General features: G+C 37.7%; 1 protein-coding gene across 11 annotated transcripts in view; it reads right to left on the reverse strand.

Annotated features, from left to right (window-relative positions):
* Positions 1–244: 244 nt before the first annotated feature.
* The window catches only part of LOC103106019 (connector enhancer of kinase suppressor of ras 2-like), a 526,863-nt gene continuing 510,221 nt past the window's right edge, over positions 245–16,886 (reverse strand). For all 11 annotated transcript variants that reach the window (XM_056808958.1, XM_056808954.1, XM_056808963.1 and 8 more), the window contains 4 exons: positions 13,355–13,461; positions 10,438–11,926; positions 6,402–7,243; positions 245–1,065 (listed from right to left, as the gene is read on the reverse strand). In XM_056808958.1, coding sequence (XP_056664936.1) covers positions 7,215–7,243; positions 10,438–11,926; positions 13,355–13,461 — 1,625 coding nt within the window. In that variant the 3' untranslated portion in view covers positions 245–1,065; positions 6,402–7,214. The remainder of the gene's footprint in view (positions 1,066–6,401; positions 7,244–10,437; positions 11,927–13,354; positions 13,462–16,886) is intronic.

Below are 16,886 nucleotides of genomic sequence, written 5' to 3' on the forward strand. Positions count from 1 at the left end.
AGTTTACAATGAACAAGCGACAGGAAGGATAAATGTTGCCTTCGACAGCACCCGCGTGCCGTTTGGGGGACACTTTGTTTCGGGGAGGGGAAGAACCAAATGCGTTTTTTTGGTGGATGTTACGGCGGCGGCGGCGGCGGCGGCGGCGGCAGCGGCGGCGGCGCAACTACTGGGTGGTGAGCAGCGGGCCAAGAGGTCTCTGCCCAATGAGCGAAACACACAGTGACGATACCAAGTCACGAAATTTGATCACACACGAAAGTTAACACTTTAATCTGTGATAGAAAACAATACAGCCAGTTACAACACAGAACTCACTTGAAGAGCAAAAAGGGAAAGTCCCCAACATTTAAAGCCTATAATATAATCTTAGTGAATAACTGTCAATACAGTACAAATACAAAATCAAGAATACTTTAAAGTTTTATCCAGGGGTTGAAATGTACTTTTTCCTAAAACCAAAGCGATAACATTTTCCTATCTCTGTAGCATCTACACCTTCTAGGACTCTGTTTCTTTACTGTCTGAAGTATGGAACTGTGATGGTGCGTTGAGAAGAAGAAATATACCTTGAGATCATAGAGAGATGGAAACTTGATGGAATGTATAAAGACATCATCAAGGAAGTGTAGGGATCAAAGAGGATGGAAACGGATCATGTAGTGAACGGGGGATAACAGATGGAAAGTTTATGCCAGTGAAATAAATGTCAGAAGCACTACAGGAGGGCTTCGCAGGAGGTGAAGAGATCCAGGATGAAAGGTTTATGAGAGGACTAGAATGCCACAGGAAGAGAAGGTGTGGATGGGTTACAATTTGTACTGGTGGAAGGAAAGGCTGGACTGATGGAATGGATCGAGAGAAGAATTAAAAATGTATACATCCTAGCTACAAAGGTAAAATTTCAGTTGGTTAAAGAAACCCGAAACTTTATGAAATGTTGTATTAGCCATGTTGAAAAGATAATACAAGCCAAGTCTCTCAGTTAGCAAAATCAGATGATTTGCTGTCTTCTTTTTTCATTCATAGCTGATGAGATAATGAAAGGAGATCGGTTTGAAATATCTGTAGTGTGAAAACAGACAAAGTAAGTTTGAAAACTGAGAATTCAAACTCTGTTGCTCTTTTTCCCCGCGAAGTTTTTGTTAATAAAACTACTTCAAAAGCCACACACTGTGCAGTTAAAATGGACAATGGCTCAAAGGAAAAACAGTCAATGAGTCAAAATGATATTATACAAAAATCAATTCTACTATATATGTATATGTACATCAGGGGTTCTTCACCCGGGCTCTGTGAACGTGTTTGTTTGGGTTTTTTGAACCGTATTTTCAAAACTATTTCAATACGATTGGTTTCTTTTGTAATTGTGCGTATTTCATTTTATTCATTTAAAAATATGATTTTGAGCCTGGGTCCATAGGTTTCCCCATCTTGATAAAGGGGTCCACTATGCATAAAGAACCCCTGATGTGTATGTATTTGTGCATATACATATTACATATATATATAAAATCCTTAAACAAAAATGTCTACAAATCATGAAGTCTCCATGATCCTAGGTGCCTCTTTCAGAACGGTAGTGGTAAGAAGAATAATAGTAGTAACAGCATGAAGTCATAATAGCAGATTTACCTCTGGTTAGAAACAGTCCTGATGAGAGAGAAGTGTGGTTTGCATTGCTACAGAAATAGTGATAATGGTGTTCATTTGTTAAGAGGCCATAAAGACCTTCTTTGCTAGTGCTTTTAAATGAGCAGATATCCCACAATGCACTCTTGGAGCTTTCTAAGATTGAATTGACCCTAAAGGTTGAGATCCATTCTCAAGTGTGGTTTCTAACCCCTGAATAAACAACATTACTGTGGCTCACATCACACTTTATGTATATAAAGTGGGAGCCATAATGCACAGGTGTCATACATTTTCACACACAGAAGCCTTATTGCTAAGCAGGCTCTCGATTTGAGCATGTCACTTATTTGATAAGCTAGACAGACCCAGCAGCTAATGGAAACAGGACCTCTCTTTCAAATACTGCACTAATGTCAAATATTTCTTAATACCAGTGCATCTTTTATTCTTTCTTTTTTTAAATTGGTTGAAATGCCTGGGCTTCTTACTAAAGAATAAAATCCTTAATGAATGCTAAGCCTATGCATCATACCAACTTTCTCTGAGTTCCTTGGAGCTGTGGATAAAATTAGAATTTAATTAAGAAAGATTTATTTTCTAGTCACTGGTGATAAATGAAACAGAAGAATCAAAACATGGAGATGTTAGTTATTCGAAACATACTGAATACAGTTATCTCTCTCTCTCTCTCTCTCTCTCTCTCTCTCTCACACACACACACACACACACACACACACACACACAGCCGGTTTAACCTTAGATGTGACTAGGTAAATTAAAAAGATGAAATTTGTAAGGAAAGTCTGCAACAAAATTAGTTAAATTCATGGGCATTTCCAAATCAATAACAGTTCCTTACTGGTTCTTCCTGCTCACATACTATGAATTTCCTTTTGGAGCTGCATAGGTACCAGCATCAACACAAATTGCATAATATTCAATAATATTCTTATAAATAAATACAAACCATTCATTGTCATCCTTAATCTGAAAAATCCACAAATTCAGGTTAATTCATTCTTACCTAGGCCTATATTAACAATGGCTATAAAAGTTTCTTAGAAATGGTGATATATTGTCAATATCTTTATTACTGACATATTTGCCTTGTGAATTAGTTAATAAATCAATAATATCAGTCATTAAAATTTCAAATATGGATTATTGTAATATCAGCTTTTGCTTTGGATGCCAGTAAATGTTCATATTCTTTTAAAATACTTTTTTATTCCAATATAGTATTAGACTAGAAATACTGGCTGAATTAAATCATGAAATAATTGTTAAAAGAGGTCCAGACTAAGAAATTGGTAGCATGTGACTATTAATTTTCTTAGAGAATCAGGATTACATATAAAATTTTCAATGAAAATGTCTTATAAAACTTAAAAAGTAGGGGGAGAACCTTGAGATTCCTATGGTGACTGCTTAAAAGTTTAATCTTTATGAGAAGATAGAAGAGAAATCAAAATTAGGCAAGGCATACAATTTTTACAGTATAGTATTTGGCACTTGAAATTTCATCATTGTCCTTTGGGGCAGCTGACAAAATAATTCTATCTTAATTTGCTATTTTTCCATAAGGTTTTCAGTTTTTAGTGGAGATAGCAGTAAGTTTCCATTTCCTTTCCCTAAGCTCCAACAAACCCCCGCCAAGTGCCCAATTGTTAGGAACCTAGGTAGAACTTCCATCAAAAATTGCCATTTTCCTGGATCTATCCTGCAAAGAATGTGTGTATCTTTGTCTCTACAAACCAATAGGGTCTCTTTCTTCTCAAGCTAATGAATATGCTTGGACACCTGCAAGGAAACTTCCTGTCTCTTGTCATCATCAACATTTAAGATTTATTGATCCTTTTACATCCTCAGTCTAGAGAATGGACTATATCATGGGCTTCAATACATATGAAATGAGAAAAGGAAGAGCTTTCACTTTTCATGCCATTTAGGTACAGGGCAATTTTTTGGATAGTCTTCACTACTTGGCAAGTATTTAAAGTTTTTAATTTTAAAATTCTTAAATATAAAGGGAAAACTAGAGTCAGCAATGCAAAAATTAATAGTACTTATTTTTTTAGTGTGGATTTTTGTATGACTACTTCATTCTTTTACATCATAATATATTCATTACATAGTTTTTGAAACATTTAGGTATAAACATATCTTGTGTGTAAGGCTCTCATTTACATATTAATTAATTTCAATTATGTTCAATTATATATGTTTATGTATATATGTGTATGTTCAATTAATTTAAGGCATCTTTGCATATATTAAATTAATATATTAAAAGTACAGTTTTTAACTACAATAAAGATATAAAATATAACCTTAGAATAATAATAGTTTTATTTGAAAAGCTACCATTGAATTTCCATTTTCTCTGCATGCCTATTCCTCTGATACTAGTCTGAGACACTCAGGTAAGATAAAGTGGCTTGCCCTCCAGATGAACAAGGCACTGTACTCTCTACCCTATCTCTTCGCTGTCTTTTGGCTTGTCACTTCTAAGACTGATTTAGAAGAGTGTTGCTAAAGGTCCCAAAAATATCCCCAAACAGCTATTTTGATTTATAGAAGATCTTATTTGTTTTCCAGCCAAAACCAAGTTGGCTTTAGAGGATAATGGCTAAATAGGCAAAGATTCCAAATGAGCACTATATACATATTAATGCATATATCAGTGATGGGATTTAAAGAAATAAATATCAAAAGGTAATAAAGTTCAGAATGTAATGGTATTAAGGATATGAATAGTTCACATTGATCTTATCCATTTATTTTATTTCATAAATGTAGTGATCCCACTAAATGTTTTGAGAAATATTTATCACAACAAAAATAACGCTATCAATTAATTGAAAAGATAGTTATAGTTATGTGATTTGTCAGTTCTGCTACTGTACCATTAGTATTCTCAAGAAATACATTTGTTTTTCTTTAACTATGTTCTATTAACATTTGAGTGAAATAAAATATCCGTTTGTAGTCTTTTTTAAAGATGTCAGCAAATATCAACATAATATTTCTTGGTCAAGAGGATTTTTCTGATCTTTCAAACCTGGGCTACAAAGTAAAAATGTCACAACTTTTCAAATTCTTTGGACCAGATTGTGATATGATCTTGAAGCTAAATACAAAACTATCATAAATAAAATATTTTTTAAAAACCATTATTCAGACTGATTCCATAACTTGGGGATGGTGGGGTTGATGTGAACTCTGAGATAGAAGAATTTATTTTCTCACTTATAATTCATGGCAAAGGTTTTATATTCATCCCCTTCAGACCTCCCCTTAGGGATCTGGAAAGAAAGAATATGGCTCATTAACCTGGTTAAGCACTAATCATTTTTTCATTAATGTCTATCTACCTCCTTGTTAATGTGCAATACTATATGCTGTCTTACATCTTTATCTACTTCTCTGAGTAAGTTCTCTTCTTAGGAGAAGCATTAATATTTTTAAAATGTAATACTATAAATGTATTCATATTTCTATATACCATGCTCCCATATTAGAATAGGATCTTACCTCTGCATCAAGTTTTTCTAAGAAAAGAATTGGGGCTGGCCCTAAAATTCAACAGACCTCAAAGGATCCCTAATCATTAGAGTTCTTTTGGTCTGCTAGGTTGGGCACCTGCTCTCTCCTCTCTGCAAGTTTCCCTGCCATAGCTCATAATCAATCAGTCAATCAAAAACAACAAAGGTACAGAAACCACTCTTGGCAAATGTATTTAATCTATAGTCAGGATCAAAATGTGCATTGATAAGTGGGAGTTTTCTATATGTTTGTGTAACTAACACTTAGCTAAGTGTAAAAGATTTAGGGAAGGAGTCATTGTTGATATGAACATATTTGAGTAAAGTATTTCAATAAATGTATGCTTCTGCTCTGCATCTTTTTTTACGCAGAGCTAATTTGTTGGTTGAGAAAATCAAGTGAAATTGATTTCCAAAAGAATAATACTATTTGGCCATGTAATGATTTAGGCTTCTTGTGAAGCTAGTCTCTTAGTCAGTCAACTTATTTACACTACTGTCAGGCACACTACTTACATATCTTAGTGTTTGTTATAATGGATTTTGAATGGCACTTAGTAATCAGTTTTGTTAAACATGTGCCTTGGAAGTGTAGGATGGGTTCGATTGTGAGTATATAGGTTCAAAGACCACAACTGGAGGTATCAGAGTAGCACTGTACACACAAATGTCCATGAAAAACTCATGATTCCTTTCCTTCCACTTTCTGGAGCTTTCTGCTATAAAGTTGGGATCATCCAGAAGACTATCAATAAGTATCAGATCTCTTTCTTTTGCCTGTCCAACGTCAGGAAGACATAAGATATCAGCACTAGGAAATGTGGATGTTACAGATACCTCCACCAAAAAGATAGAAAACCAGGAAGGAACAAAATGTTATCTTTCCCTTACGCCTTCTCACCTCAATCTCTTTCACTCACTGGCCAACATGGGGTTGTACTAGAAAAAGTAAATACCTTGCAAGTTATTTCTATCCTATCACCAGGTGACAATGCCAATAAGATCAATTAATCACAATTGTGATGATTGGTTGTTTTTTTTTTTAACTCTAGAAGCCTTATTAACTAACTCCTGTTTGTAAACTCTTTGTGCCATCTTTAATACTAAATTTCTTTGTGATATTTACCTTGATTTCTGCCGTGTATGATTTGTAAATTGTGAGATTTTAGAGACTATAGTCCTACATTTTTAAGCTATGAATAAAAAGAGAAGATGACTTACTTTTAAAGTACTCTTGAGCGCTCGGATGTGATGAAGTTTTTGATTGATAAATGGATCATTGCACCTCTTAACAAAAGACCTCCTGAATTCTTGCTTAGTAGAAGGACGATGTTTTCCAAAGGCTGACAAACTGATTTTTTCCAAAGACCTGTACAGTTCTTGTAACCCATCAGAACTATCGCTTTTTTTTCTTTGCATTTTCTGAAATACAGTTCACAAGTTCTTTTTACCTCCATGCAGAAAAAATTTTGGTTTGGAAAATTAAGGACCCCGATAGATAAGAATTTCAGCAACACATATATTGTCGAAATTGAAACACAATGCCAGTCTGAGGGATTAAGGGATGACATAAAGAAAGAATATAGTCATCCTCCCAGTGACAGGGACTGGCCAAAAACACATTGACGATATAAAAATCAAAGACAATATTTAATTCAAGAATACTTGCATTTCAGAAGTTTTAAAGACTGCAGTGTATAATGCTGGGGCCTGGTGTTAGGATAAGAAAAATTTTCCATTCACAGTCAATAAATTGAAGAAATACGAAGTTGTAGCGAAAAAATGTTTGCGTCGATGGCTACGTTAGGAATTGATCCGGCTATTTTCTACTATGCGTCAAAAGGGTGATATTTACTTCATCGGTGATATTCTCAGCTAACACACTAAAGGTTTTATAAGCACAGAGAGCAAATGACTGAAAAATGGTTGTTTTTAAAGGTGGGTTTAGTTCCATTGTTGGGCAGTACTGTAAGCTTTGAAGTCCAGACTATTTCTGTGGTTACAGAAATGATGTCAGCCTCCAAGGTTTGTTGATCATGAACTTCCAGAAGCATCAAATTTCCCTAGGAACACAAGCAAACCACAACATGACTAAATATGGTCTTTCCACTTGCACACATCAGGGAAGGATTGGACCAGATTCTGAATAGCAGTAATTCTCTACGAGTGGTTAACAGGCTTGCCTTTAGGTAACATAGAGGCTCTTAAGGCCATGATGCCATGGAACTGACTTCTAGGCAGAACTGGAAACCAAAATTGTTACTAATAGTTTTGCATCCCCTAATGGCAACATGTGTCTTTTAATAACTGAAACAAGAGAAAACAAAAAAATGCTTGACCTTTCTGAGCCTTAGATTCTTCTGTAAGAATAGGGCAATTGGACTAGATTATCTTAAAGGTCCTTTCTAGTTCTGATATTCTATGATCAAATATATATTTAGTATACAACATATTTGATATAAATATAAATCCTATCATTGAACAGGAAAAAATATAAAGAATTTGTACCTCTTGAGATATCAATTATTTGGGGTTTTTTTCAACCTACCAAAGTGTCAATGTTTTGGTGAAGATAGAAAATCAACTTTCTTCTCACCAGGAAGCTCAGGTTTATCATCCTAGGCATCTTTTAAACTAGAGGTTCATAACCTTTTTTGCTTCATGGACTCTTCTGGCAGTCTGTTGTAATTTATATAAGACCTTTACTCAGAATCATGTTTTAAATGCATCCGATAAAATGCATAGACTTATAAAAGAAACCAATTCTATTGAAATAAAGATGTAATTTTAAATGTTTTTCTTTCCCATTCAGTTTTAAAGACTCCATGTTAAGAAGTCTTTGCTGTAAACTATCATTTTAGGTTAGAAGATATCAGTGAGAAAACTCCCATCTTACTGATAGAAAAACTGAAGTATGGCAAATACTTCATCCAGGTAGCTAACAAAAAAGATTCCCAATGGGAATAGATGATTCTCAGCAATTTTGACAGCTTCTGTCCTTTTAGGACTGAATAATTTTAAAGTGATCATTAACTAGTTTCAGATCACATCTGTTTAAATTGGTAGAGGGAAAAACAGCCCTCTTGGAAATGACCGATTTCCAGTTTATGTTTATGGTACAGAGGTTAATTCTCCATTAAAGAATTAATTTGGAGTCATGAAGATCATTCTGGTTTCTCAAAGGCTAGTTCAGCAAAGTTCAAACACTGGTAGATCTTGTTAATCTGCAAAAGGTCACATGTAGGCCTGTCAACAGACTATTTCTATTGTGTGAGGAACAGCTTAAGTTGAGAGATACCCCATCAGCAAAAGGATGCCTTATTGGGGTGAGGATTTTTTTTTGATCAAAGGATATCATGAAATTATTAAGGCATGAAGATATTTGAGAAATGAACAATGAAGATGACAAAAATAACATCTTAGTTTCAATGGCTAAATTCAAATGAACTCTCTGACTTGAATCCTGGGTCTGTCACTTGCTACCAGTATATGCCTGGGCAAATCATTTTATCTGGACATTAGTTCTTTCATATGTAAAATGAAGTGGTTGAACTAAATAATGGCTAAAGTACTTTCTAGTTCTAAATTGGCATTCTCTTCAAACTGATAGGAAGCAAAATCAACTAAAGGATGTCTCTATATAACTGTAGAGAGTAGGAATGAAAAACCAGATAAATGCAAGAAAATCAATTTAATATCATAGATATTTCTGAAATTTCATGGAATGGGGTGCATGATTGAAACATGACTCTGAAAGGATTCCTCATTCAAAAGGAGTAGAGTCCACAAAAATGTGTCAGAGCACAATAGCACTCCACATTAAGAAGATGAACTCAGGAACCAGAGTGGGACAGTTTGGTGGAGAACAGCTGTGTGAAGGTCTAAGGAGGCAGAAAAAGAAATGATGTTATTATCAAGGAATACTACAGAGTAACTGGTGCCTCAGAAATGCTTTTTGAATTAAAATGAATCAGGCTTGACTTTGATTCCTGGAAAAATTCTAGTTTATATTATGAAACAAAAGGCCTAAAGAACATCTTCACAATGGAAACAGGTATTCAAAAGATGCCTGTATGACTTCCTTCCTCCAGAACTAGGCTAATTCCTTTTTGACAGGCCTACTAGATCCAAGGAAGACTATAGTTAGCACAGCATCTCAGTTAGGAAGGGACCTCAAGGACTTCAACATCATGTGTGACAAAAGATCATCCAACTGTTGCTTTAAGACTTCTACCAGTAAGAAATCTACTTCTGCTTATACAGTTCATTCTTCTTTAGGATAGCTCTAATTATTGGGAAGTCTTTCTTTATGTGGAGCCTAAATTTTTGTCTATATGACTTCTACTCATTTCTTCTTGCCCATCTTTTTTGTTCAGCCATATAAAGAAGTAAATATTCCACAAGGTTGCCCTTTGGAAACTAAAAGACTACTATCATGTTTCCCCTAAATTTTCTCTTCTTTGAGCTAAACATAGCTATGGTCAGAGGACCATAGGCTTAGAGCTGGAAGAGAACTTTGAGCAAAAACTGTATGAACAATTGTTGGGTGTGGTGTAGAGGACATTTTTGTTCAGGTCTGAGTTGGATTAGATGGCTTTCAAATCAGATATTCCAAAGGTGGTGATTAGCACTGGTGGAAGGAATAAACAAACCAATGAAATAAGAGATTTTTTTGAAATATATATAGGAACATAGGATTTAGAGGCAGAAGGGAACTTAGAAAAATCTAGTCCATTACCCGCCCCTCATTTTGTAGATGACAGAGCTGAAGCCCAGGGAGGCTGTGTCTTGGCTAAGGTTATTTAGCTAGCTAGTAAGTAGGAAAGACAAGATTTAACCTTTACTTTCCCAGGCTCAGTGAAATCCTAAAGTTAGGCTCAGCAAAGCCCTACAAAATATAAATTGCATTTTCTTCTGTTTCCATGGCAAGGATACATTAGGATATAAAATGAGCTCGGCTACGGAACTCAAACACATATACTCTTGACAATGCCCTTTACAGGAACACTCATCTTTACTTATCCATGTTTTGCTTAAAGCATGGATTAAAGCATGCTTAAAGCATCCAAGGTGCTTTAAGGGCACGGATGATTAAGGAACAAGTTCTTGAAGAAAGCTGGGTTTAAGAAAAATAGAGGAACTTCCTCCTTCTAATAAAGACATTGCTAGATCCTCAACTGGTGTCAGAAAGTAAATTGGTTGACAAAAATTCATTTTCTGAAAAATCATGATTTCTTTTACAATTCATAAATCTTACCTTCGTCATCGAAACTATTTGGTTTCTTAAAGAGAAACTGATCTTCTTCTATCTCTGTTAATTCAGATGCTTTCATGTGACCTTTGCTCCTGACATCTCTGTTCCTAGGCAGACTCTGACTGCGCTGCTTGTGGGGCCTTGCGTGTGACCCATGATCCTGCTGGTAGGGAATCAATGGGAAAGGCCCTTCTTGGTCATTGATGTATTTCTGGGCTGGCAGGGTTGCTTGTCGTCGCTTTTCTGGTGATAGTAGAGTTAGGCCGAATATGTAATCATCTTCAATAGGACCGGTCTGGAGAAAATGGAGCCCCGAACTTGTTAATGGTGTCTCGATGAGGTCTTGCCAGGATCGCCTTTCACCATGAAGTTTTCTGTGGCTGGATGAATCCCTACTTCCTGTGGCTTCCTGTCGAGCCTCTTCAGCAGAAGAATAAGAATAAGTAGACTCACTTGAGAAGTGCCGACCATGTTTGGATTCCAGGCAATAACCTGGGCCATGCTTGGATTCCAGGTACGGACTTGCACCACGTTTGGGATCTGGGAATGGACTGGCACCGCGTTTGGATTCCAGGTATGGATTTGCACCATGTTTGGATTCCAGGTATGGACTGGCACCGCGTTTGGATTCTAGGTATGGACTGGCACCGCGTTTCGATTCCAGGTATGGACTGGCACCGCGTTTGGATTCTATGTATGGACTTGCACCAGGTTTGGATTCCAAGAAGGGACTTGCACCTCGTTTGATTTCTGGGAAGGGACTTGTCCCACGATGAGTGATTTCTCGGTAGGGACTGGCACCATGTTTGGATTCCAGGTATGGATTTGCACCATGTTCCGGATACAGACTGGCACCACGTTGAGGTTCTGGGTACCGACTTGCACCACGTTTGGGATCTGGAAAATGACCGGCACCATGTTGAAGATCCAGGAACATGCTTGTACCACGTTTCGGATCTGGGAGTGCACTGGCACCACGTTGGGTTTCTGGGAATGCGCAAGCACCACGTTTGGTTTCCAGGAATGGATTTGTGCCAAGTGTGGGATCCAGGAATGGATTGGTACTGTGTGTATGCTCCAGGAATGGACTTGGGCCGCGTTTGGGATCCATGTATGGGCCTGCACTGCGGTTGGGCTCCAGGAATGGACTTGGGCCACGTTTGGGTTCAGCAAATGGGCTTGGGCCACGTTTGGGCTCGACGTATGGGCTTGGGCCACGTTTGGGCTCGACGTATGGGCTTGGGCCACGTTTGGGCTCGACGTATGGGCTTGGGCCACGTTTGGGCTCGACGTATGGACTTGGGCCACGTTTGGGCTCGACGTATGGGCTTGGGCCACGTGGTGGCTCCAGGTATTGGCCTGTGTGGTGTTTTGCTTCTGGGTATGGACCTGCATGGTGTTTGCGTTCCATGTATGCAGTCGAATGGTGTTGGGGTTCCAAGTATGGACTCGAAATATGTCTGGATTCTGGGAAAGGACTTGCAGAAGTGCCCTAAAAGCAAATACAAGTATCAAATTATAACATAATGTCATAAGAAAAAGTGTGGGAGAGTCCATCCTGAGTCCTTGGCACTCCCAGGGGCTAGTGACCAGGGCGTCTTGACTCTGTGCAGTCTTGGGAAGCAGCTCTGTTGTTGTATTAGTAACGCTAACCCCTTTTTCCCCTTGATTAAAGAGTGATTTTGACTATTTTAAAAAAAAAGAAAAAAAGAAAAAGTGTGGGAAAATATTGGATGGCCAAAAGAATTAAATATTACATAAATATTTTTGTAACAGAGGTTTTGCACTTTCACAATTTAGAAACAATTACAATCAATTGAATTTAATCAGAACAATTAATTGTCAATGGTCTCTTCTTATTTTGGATACATTCTTCATCCCAGACTTGCTGCTCTGGGACAGTACCGGAATATTCTACATAATTAACAGGCCTGCACCTAAGCCAGTGAAGGCTTTGAGAAAGACATGGACATTCCCAGAAGAAATTGAGAACCACTGTTTCTTTTTCTTCGAAGGCCAGATTTTTCCAGTTTAACAAGCAAGGACAAAAAGCTGCCAGAACTACAGGGTATTACAGAACCTAAACAGGTTTTAAAAAAAAAAACATCCAAAGATTTTGCTCAGTTAGTGTGCCATTCTGATTTAAAAATAAAGAGGCAAAAAACTGGAAAAATGCAAAGGGAAGGACTTAACCTGTGTCCCAGATGATAAGACAGCATCACATGGGTGAAAATCAGGCTGAACTTCTCCCATGTGATGCTGTTGCTTTAGCCATTCTGCCTTTGGTTCTGGTTGTGTGAGAATCATGTCATTCATGCTGGTGAAAAATCTGAAAGAAAAATGGAGAACAGCCCTATCTTCATTTACGAACCAATCTCCTGTAGCCATACCTCAGTAGCTCTTTTGAATTTGGTAGGATATTCTTTTAGATATTCTATTTTTAATGCTCTTTTAAAGAAAAGTGATGGGAAGAACAAAACTAAAAATGGACATTAAAATGTTTTTGTTATAGCTTTACAGATTAATTTTTGTCTTAAGCAGATGATAACGGGTTTTGAAATGAAACCATGGGGTTTCATTTCAAATAGCTTCTTGGAAATGCATTTATTCATTCTTGGACCACATTTATGAGATCCTTTCAATGTTAGTATTATATATTTGGAAAAAATATGTGTGTGGCAAAAAAAATACCCACACTAGCTTTTTGGAGGTCCCTGGGCTGCATCTCTTTGCCTTTTCCTCCATGCCTCAGACATGTCCTTGCTTTAGCTTGCCAACTGGCTTTCTACCTTTTGGTCTGCTGGAACTGGTACTATCATTTCCCACTAAGGAGATTCAGTCTGAGGTGCATGAAAGAAGGGTAGGTTGTCCACATGGGGTCACCGAGACCTTGTTTCCAGACTTGATGTTTAGTACTTACTGAAGTTGGTCGATGGCTGACACTGACATCATTGAGAGCCATGGCACCTTCCAGTCTCAGGGTCAAAGCACTCTCAGTATCGTCATGATCGCTCTCACTCCAGTAATCTGCAAAGAAAAAGTGAGAGTATCTAGATGAGGATACCTTATGTGGCTGATAACGTTGGTGGTGGCCCACCCTCCTTGATCTGCTGGGAACTGCTACTAGAAGGAGGAAGAGGCTCTCTAGTCATTCTTTTTTCCTGACACAAAATGCTAATTCAACACACACACAGGGCCAGAGATGATGGTGACACTCATTGAGTGAGTCACTCAACTTCCTTGAAATATCCAAGACTGCAACATGCAGCCCTCCTGAGGCTAGATTCTGGCTCTTTTTGGACATTTAGAAGGAGACCTATATTTCAGAGATGTTCAGGTTAAAGCCTGACATCCAGCACTCTCAGGATAATGATGTTTCAGAACTAGATCAGAGATATGGACATCCAGTGTGGTGCACTGGGCTTTCTCTTGTGAGTCCTTATCAATGTTATGAAGAATTCTATATGGCAGCTACTTGAGGCTACTGAGAAAACTGACCTCATTTAACTGGAAAGAAATAAGTGCATTAAATAAGAGGGTTTAGAGTACATACAAAGTCCAGAACCTAAAGTATTTTTGTACGATCAACAACCTTTTTTCCCCGACTAAAAACATCAGTATGAATTTGAAATTCTATTTCAGAGCAATCAAAACAGAGAACCACTGAATTTATGAACTGGAAGGGACTTTTTCTAGCCTGGTCCCGTCTTTTCATAGATAAGCCATTAGAAGCTCTTATAGGGGAAATGATTTACTTAAGGTCACAACAGCTAGCTAGTAACAGAAGTGGGCCTAGAATCAAGATCCCCTGGCTTTTGGACTAGAGTTCTTGCTACTACTATATCATGCTCTATTTCAAAGAAAAGGGCAGGGCTTTTAAAATATCTCTGTGTCTCTCTGAAGAAGTGACCTATTGTCAGGTAGTGTTATTACACTGAAGTTTACTGTCGTAGACATACTCATTTTTAAAAAAAGATGAAATATGTGACTGACCTTCCCATTCATGATGCTTCTGAAACTTCCTACCGTGACTGAAGCAAATGCCAATAACATATGCAAGGACAGAGGCTGCCAGTGATACTCCCAAACACCCAATCACTCCACCATACAACCTGGGACGGTCTGGCTACTGGACAAATGCCCAAATACCAGAAAAGGCAATCCGACGCTGCTTATATAACAGTGAGAAAACAAAATTGCAGACAGACATATTCACTGAGGATAATATATACATTCATTATGTAACACATGATCATTTCTGTATTTTTTGTGAAAAGCATGAGTTGCTTCAGTGGAATAGGCTGTGGTCGGGGCACAGACACCATTTTGTCAATGAAAATTTTGCAGAATACATGAGAAATGAGGCTCTTCTCATAAGGCTCTTCTGAGAAAACTAAGTGGAAAATGTTTCAGTTCGTTTTCACCTTGTTTACTCATGTAGTCTTATGAACAAGGAACCAAGACCTGAAAGGCATATGCCAACTGTTGAAGCTGTGCTCTAAGTCAGAAATGTAGAATAAAACACCACCAGTATTGTGATTTAGTCAATGAATGTGTTATGCAAAAGACAGCATCAATTTGAGTTCCCTTTTACATCTCAGATTGCAACAGTTTTAGACTAATTTTCTTTGAGCTTTGAGACTGGTTATTCATTTATAAACATTAATGTTTTAAATCTTCTCTTTTCTCCTTAAGCCTCCCACAAAACCTCCCTCTCTTCACCCTCCCAGCTGATGTTGTTATCTCATGTTACTGAGAAAATCAGATGATTTGTCATGAGCTCCCTCTTCTCCTTTCCTTCTCATCAGGCAACTCTTCTTCCTTATCTCATACCATCTTGTCATCATCTTCCATCAGTTTCCCTTTTATTCCAGTCTCTGATGCAAAGGTGGAACTTTTTGTCAAAATGAGTCTGTCCATATGTACCCTTGATCCCTTCATCTCCCAATTTCTCCATCAGACTGTCCTCAGTATCATTCCATTCTTTAATTGCTCCTTGAAGCAGCAAGGTGATGCAAGGATAGAGCACTGTGCTTGAGTTCAAAGCTGGCCTCAGTTCCACGACTCTGGGTAAGTCACTTAACTGTTTATCTCAGTTTCCACACCTCTAAAACGGGGGAAACAATAGCATCTACCTCCCAGGGTTGTTATGAGGAATAAATGAGAGAAGAACTGGAAAAAAGCACAGTGCCTGGCATGTAGTAGGCACTATATAAATGCTTACTCTTCCTTACTTATACCTTCCCTCTTGTCTACAAACAAGACAAAGTTTTCTCTACTCTTAACCCCTAACTCTACCCCAGTACTTGACTCTACCATTCCTGCTAACTATCTCTTCTTTCTTTCTCAGCTAACTCCCTTAGAAAAGCCATCTAAACTTGGTGCTTCTCCTTCCTCTCATTTCACTCTCCTCTGTTTTGGGGAGAGAGAAGTGTTTTTATTCTCATTGTTCCAATGACCCTCTTTTTGCCATCAAAATTGCTAAATCACCTTCTCCAACTAAAAACTGAGAGAAAGAACAAAAACCCTCTTCTAGCAAAGAAGCATTGCCAAGAAAAATGAATCTACATAGTGGCCATCCATATCCAAAAATGTCTGTCTCTTTCTGCTCTTTGTACCCATTACTTCTCTGTTGGGAGGTGGGGAACATGCTTCATCCTAACGCCTCTGGAGAAACAGTCACTAACTGTGTTAGTCAGAGTTCTTAATGCCCTCAAAGTAATTTTCTTTTGCAGCACTGTTGTTATGAAATAAATTGCTCTCTGGGTTCTTCCTTCACTGAATCTGATCATGTTTCTTGGGATTCACTGAAGTAAGGTCTTTCATCATTTCTTATGACACATCCATCCATAAACCACAATTTGGATAGCCATTAAGATACCCCCTTCCATTCTAGTTCTGGGCTTTTCTTTTTCAGGATCAGGATATTTGTTTTACTCCTGACTATTTCCCCCAAGTGTCATCTACTCTCTTAACTCTTTGGGAGGATTGTGGCTCTCCAAATTCTGGCTTATTTCCATATTGAATCCAATGTACTGCTATCCCAAACTATGTGTGTGTGTGTGTGCATGCATGGGCGTGTGCATGCATGCATGCATGCATTTGCTTAACTCTCCTTTGTTTGGTTCAAATAAGAGTATGGCTCATTTGATGCCTGCTCCTCCCACACTTCCTCTGTGTTTGCATACTTTTTTATATATCTCAATTATGAGAAATAACAAGCTTTTCTTCATCTTTTTACATGAATATATTCCTCCTTTTACCTTCTCTCCTCTTCAAACCCTCAGAACAGAAACAAACCAACTTAAGGACCTCTGTTTTGCTTATTTAACTTCCTCAGTTCTCTCTGTAGACAATAAGATTCTGAAGGAACACTAGTGTCTCCCCTCTATAGTAGAATGTTAACACATATTTCCTGCCAATTCCTCTGATAAATTTACTTTTCAGAGTAA

The sequence above is a fragment of the Monodelphis domestica genome, chromosome X, assembly GCF_027887165.1.
Source record: "Monodelphis domestica isolate mMonDom1 chromosome X, mMonDom1.pri, whole genome shotgun sequence".
Classification (NCBI taxonomy): Eukaryota; Metazoa; Chordata; class Mammalia; order Didelphimorphia; family Didelphidae; genus Monodelphis; species Monodelphis domestica.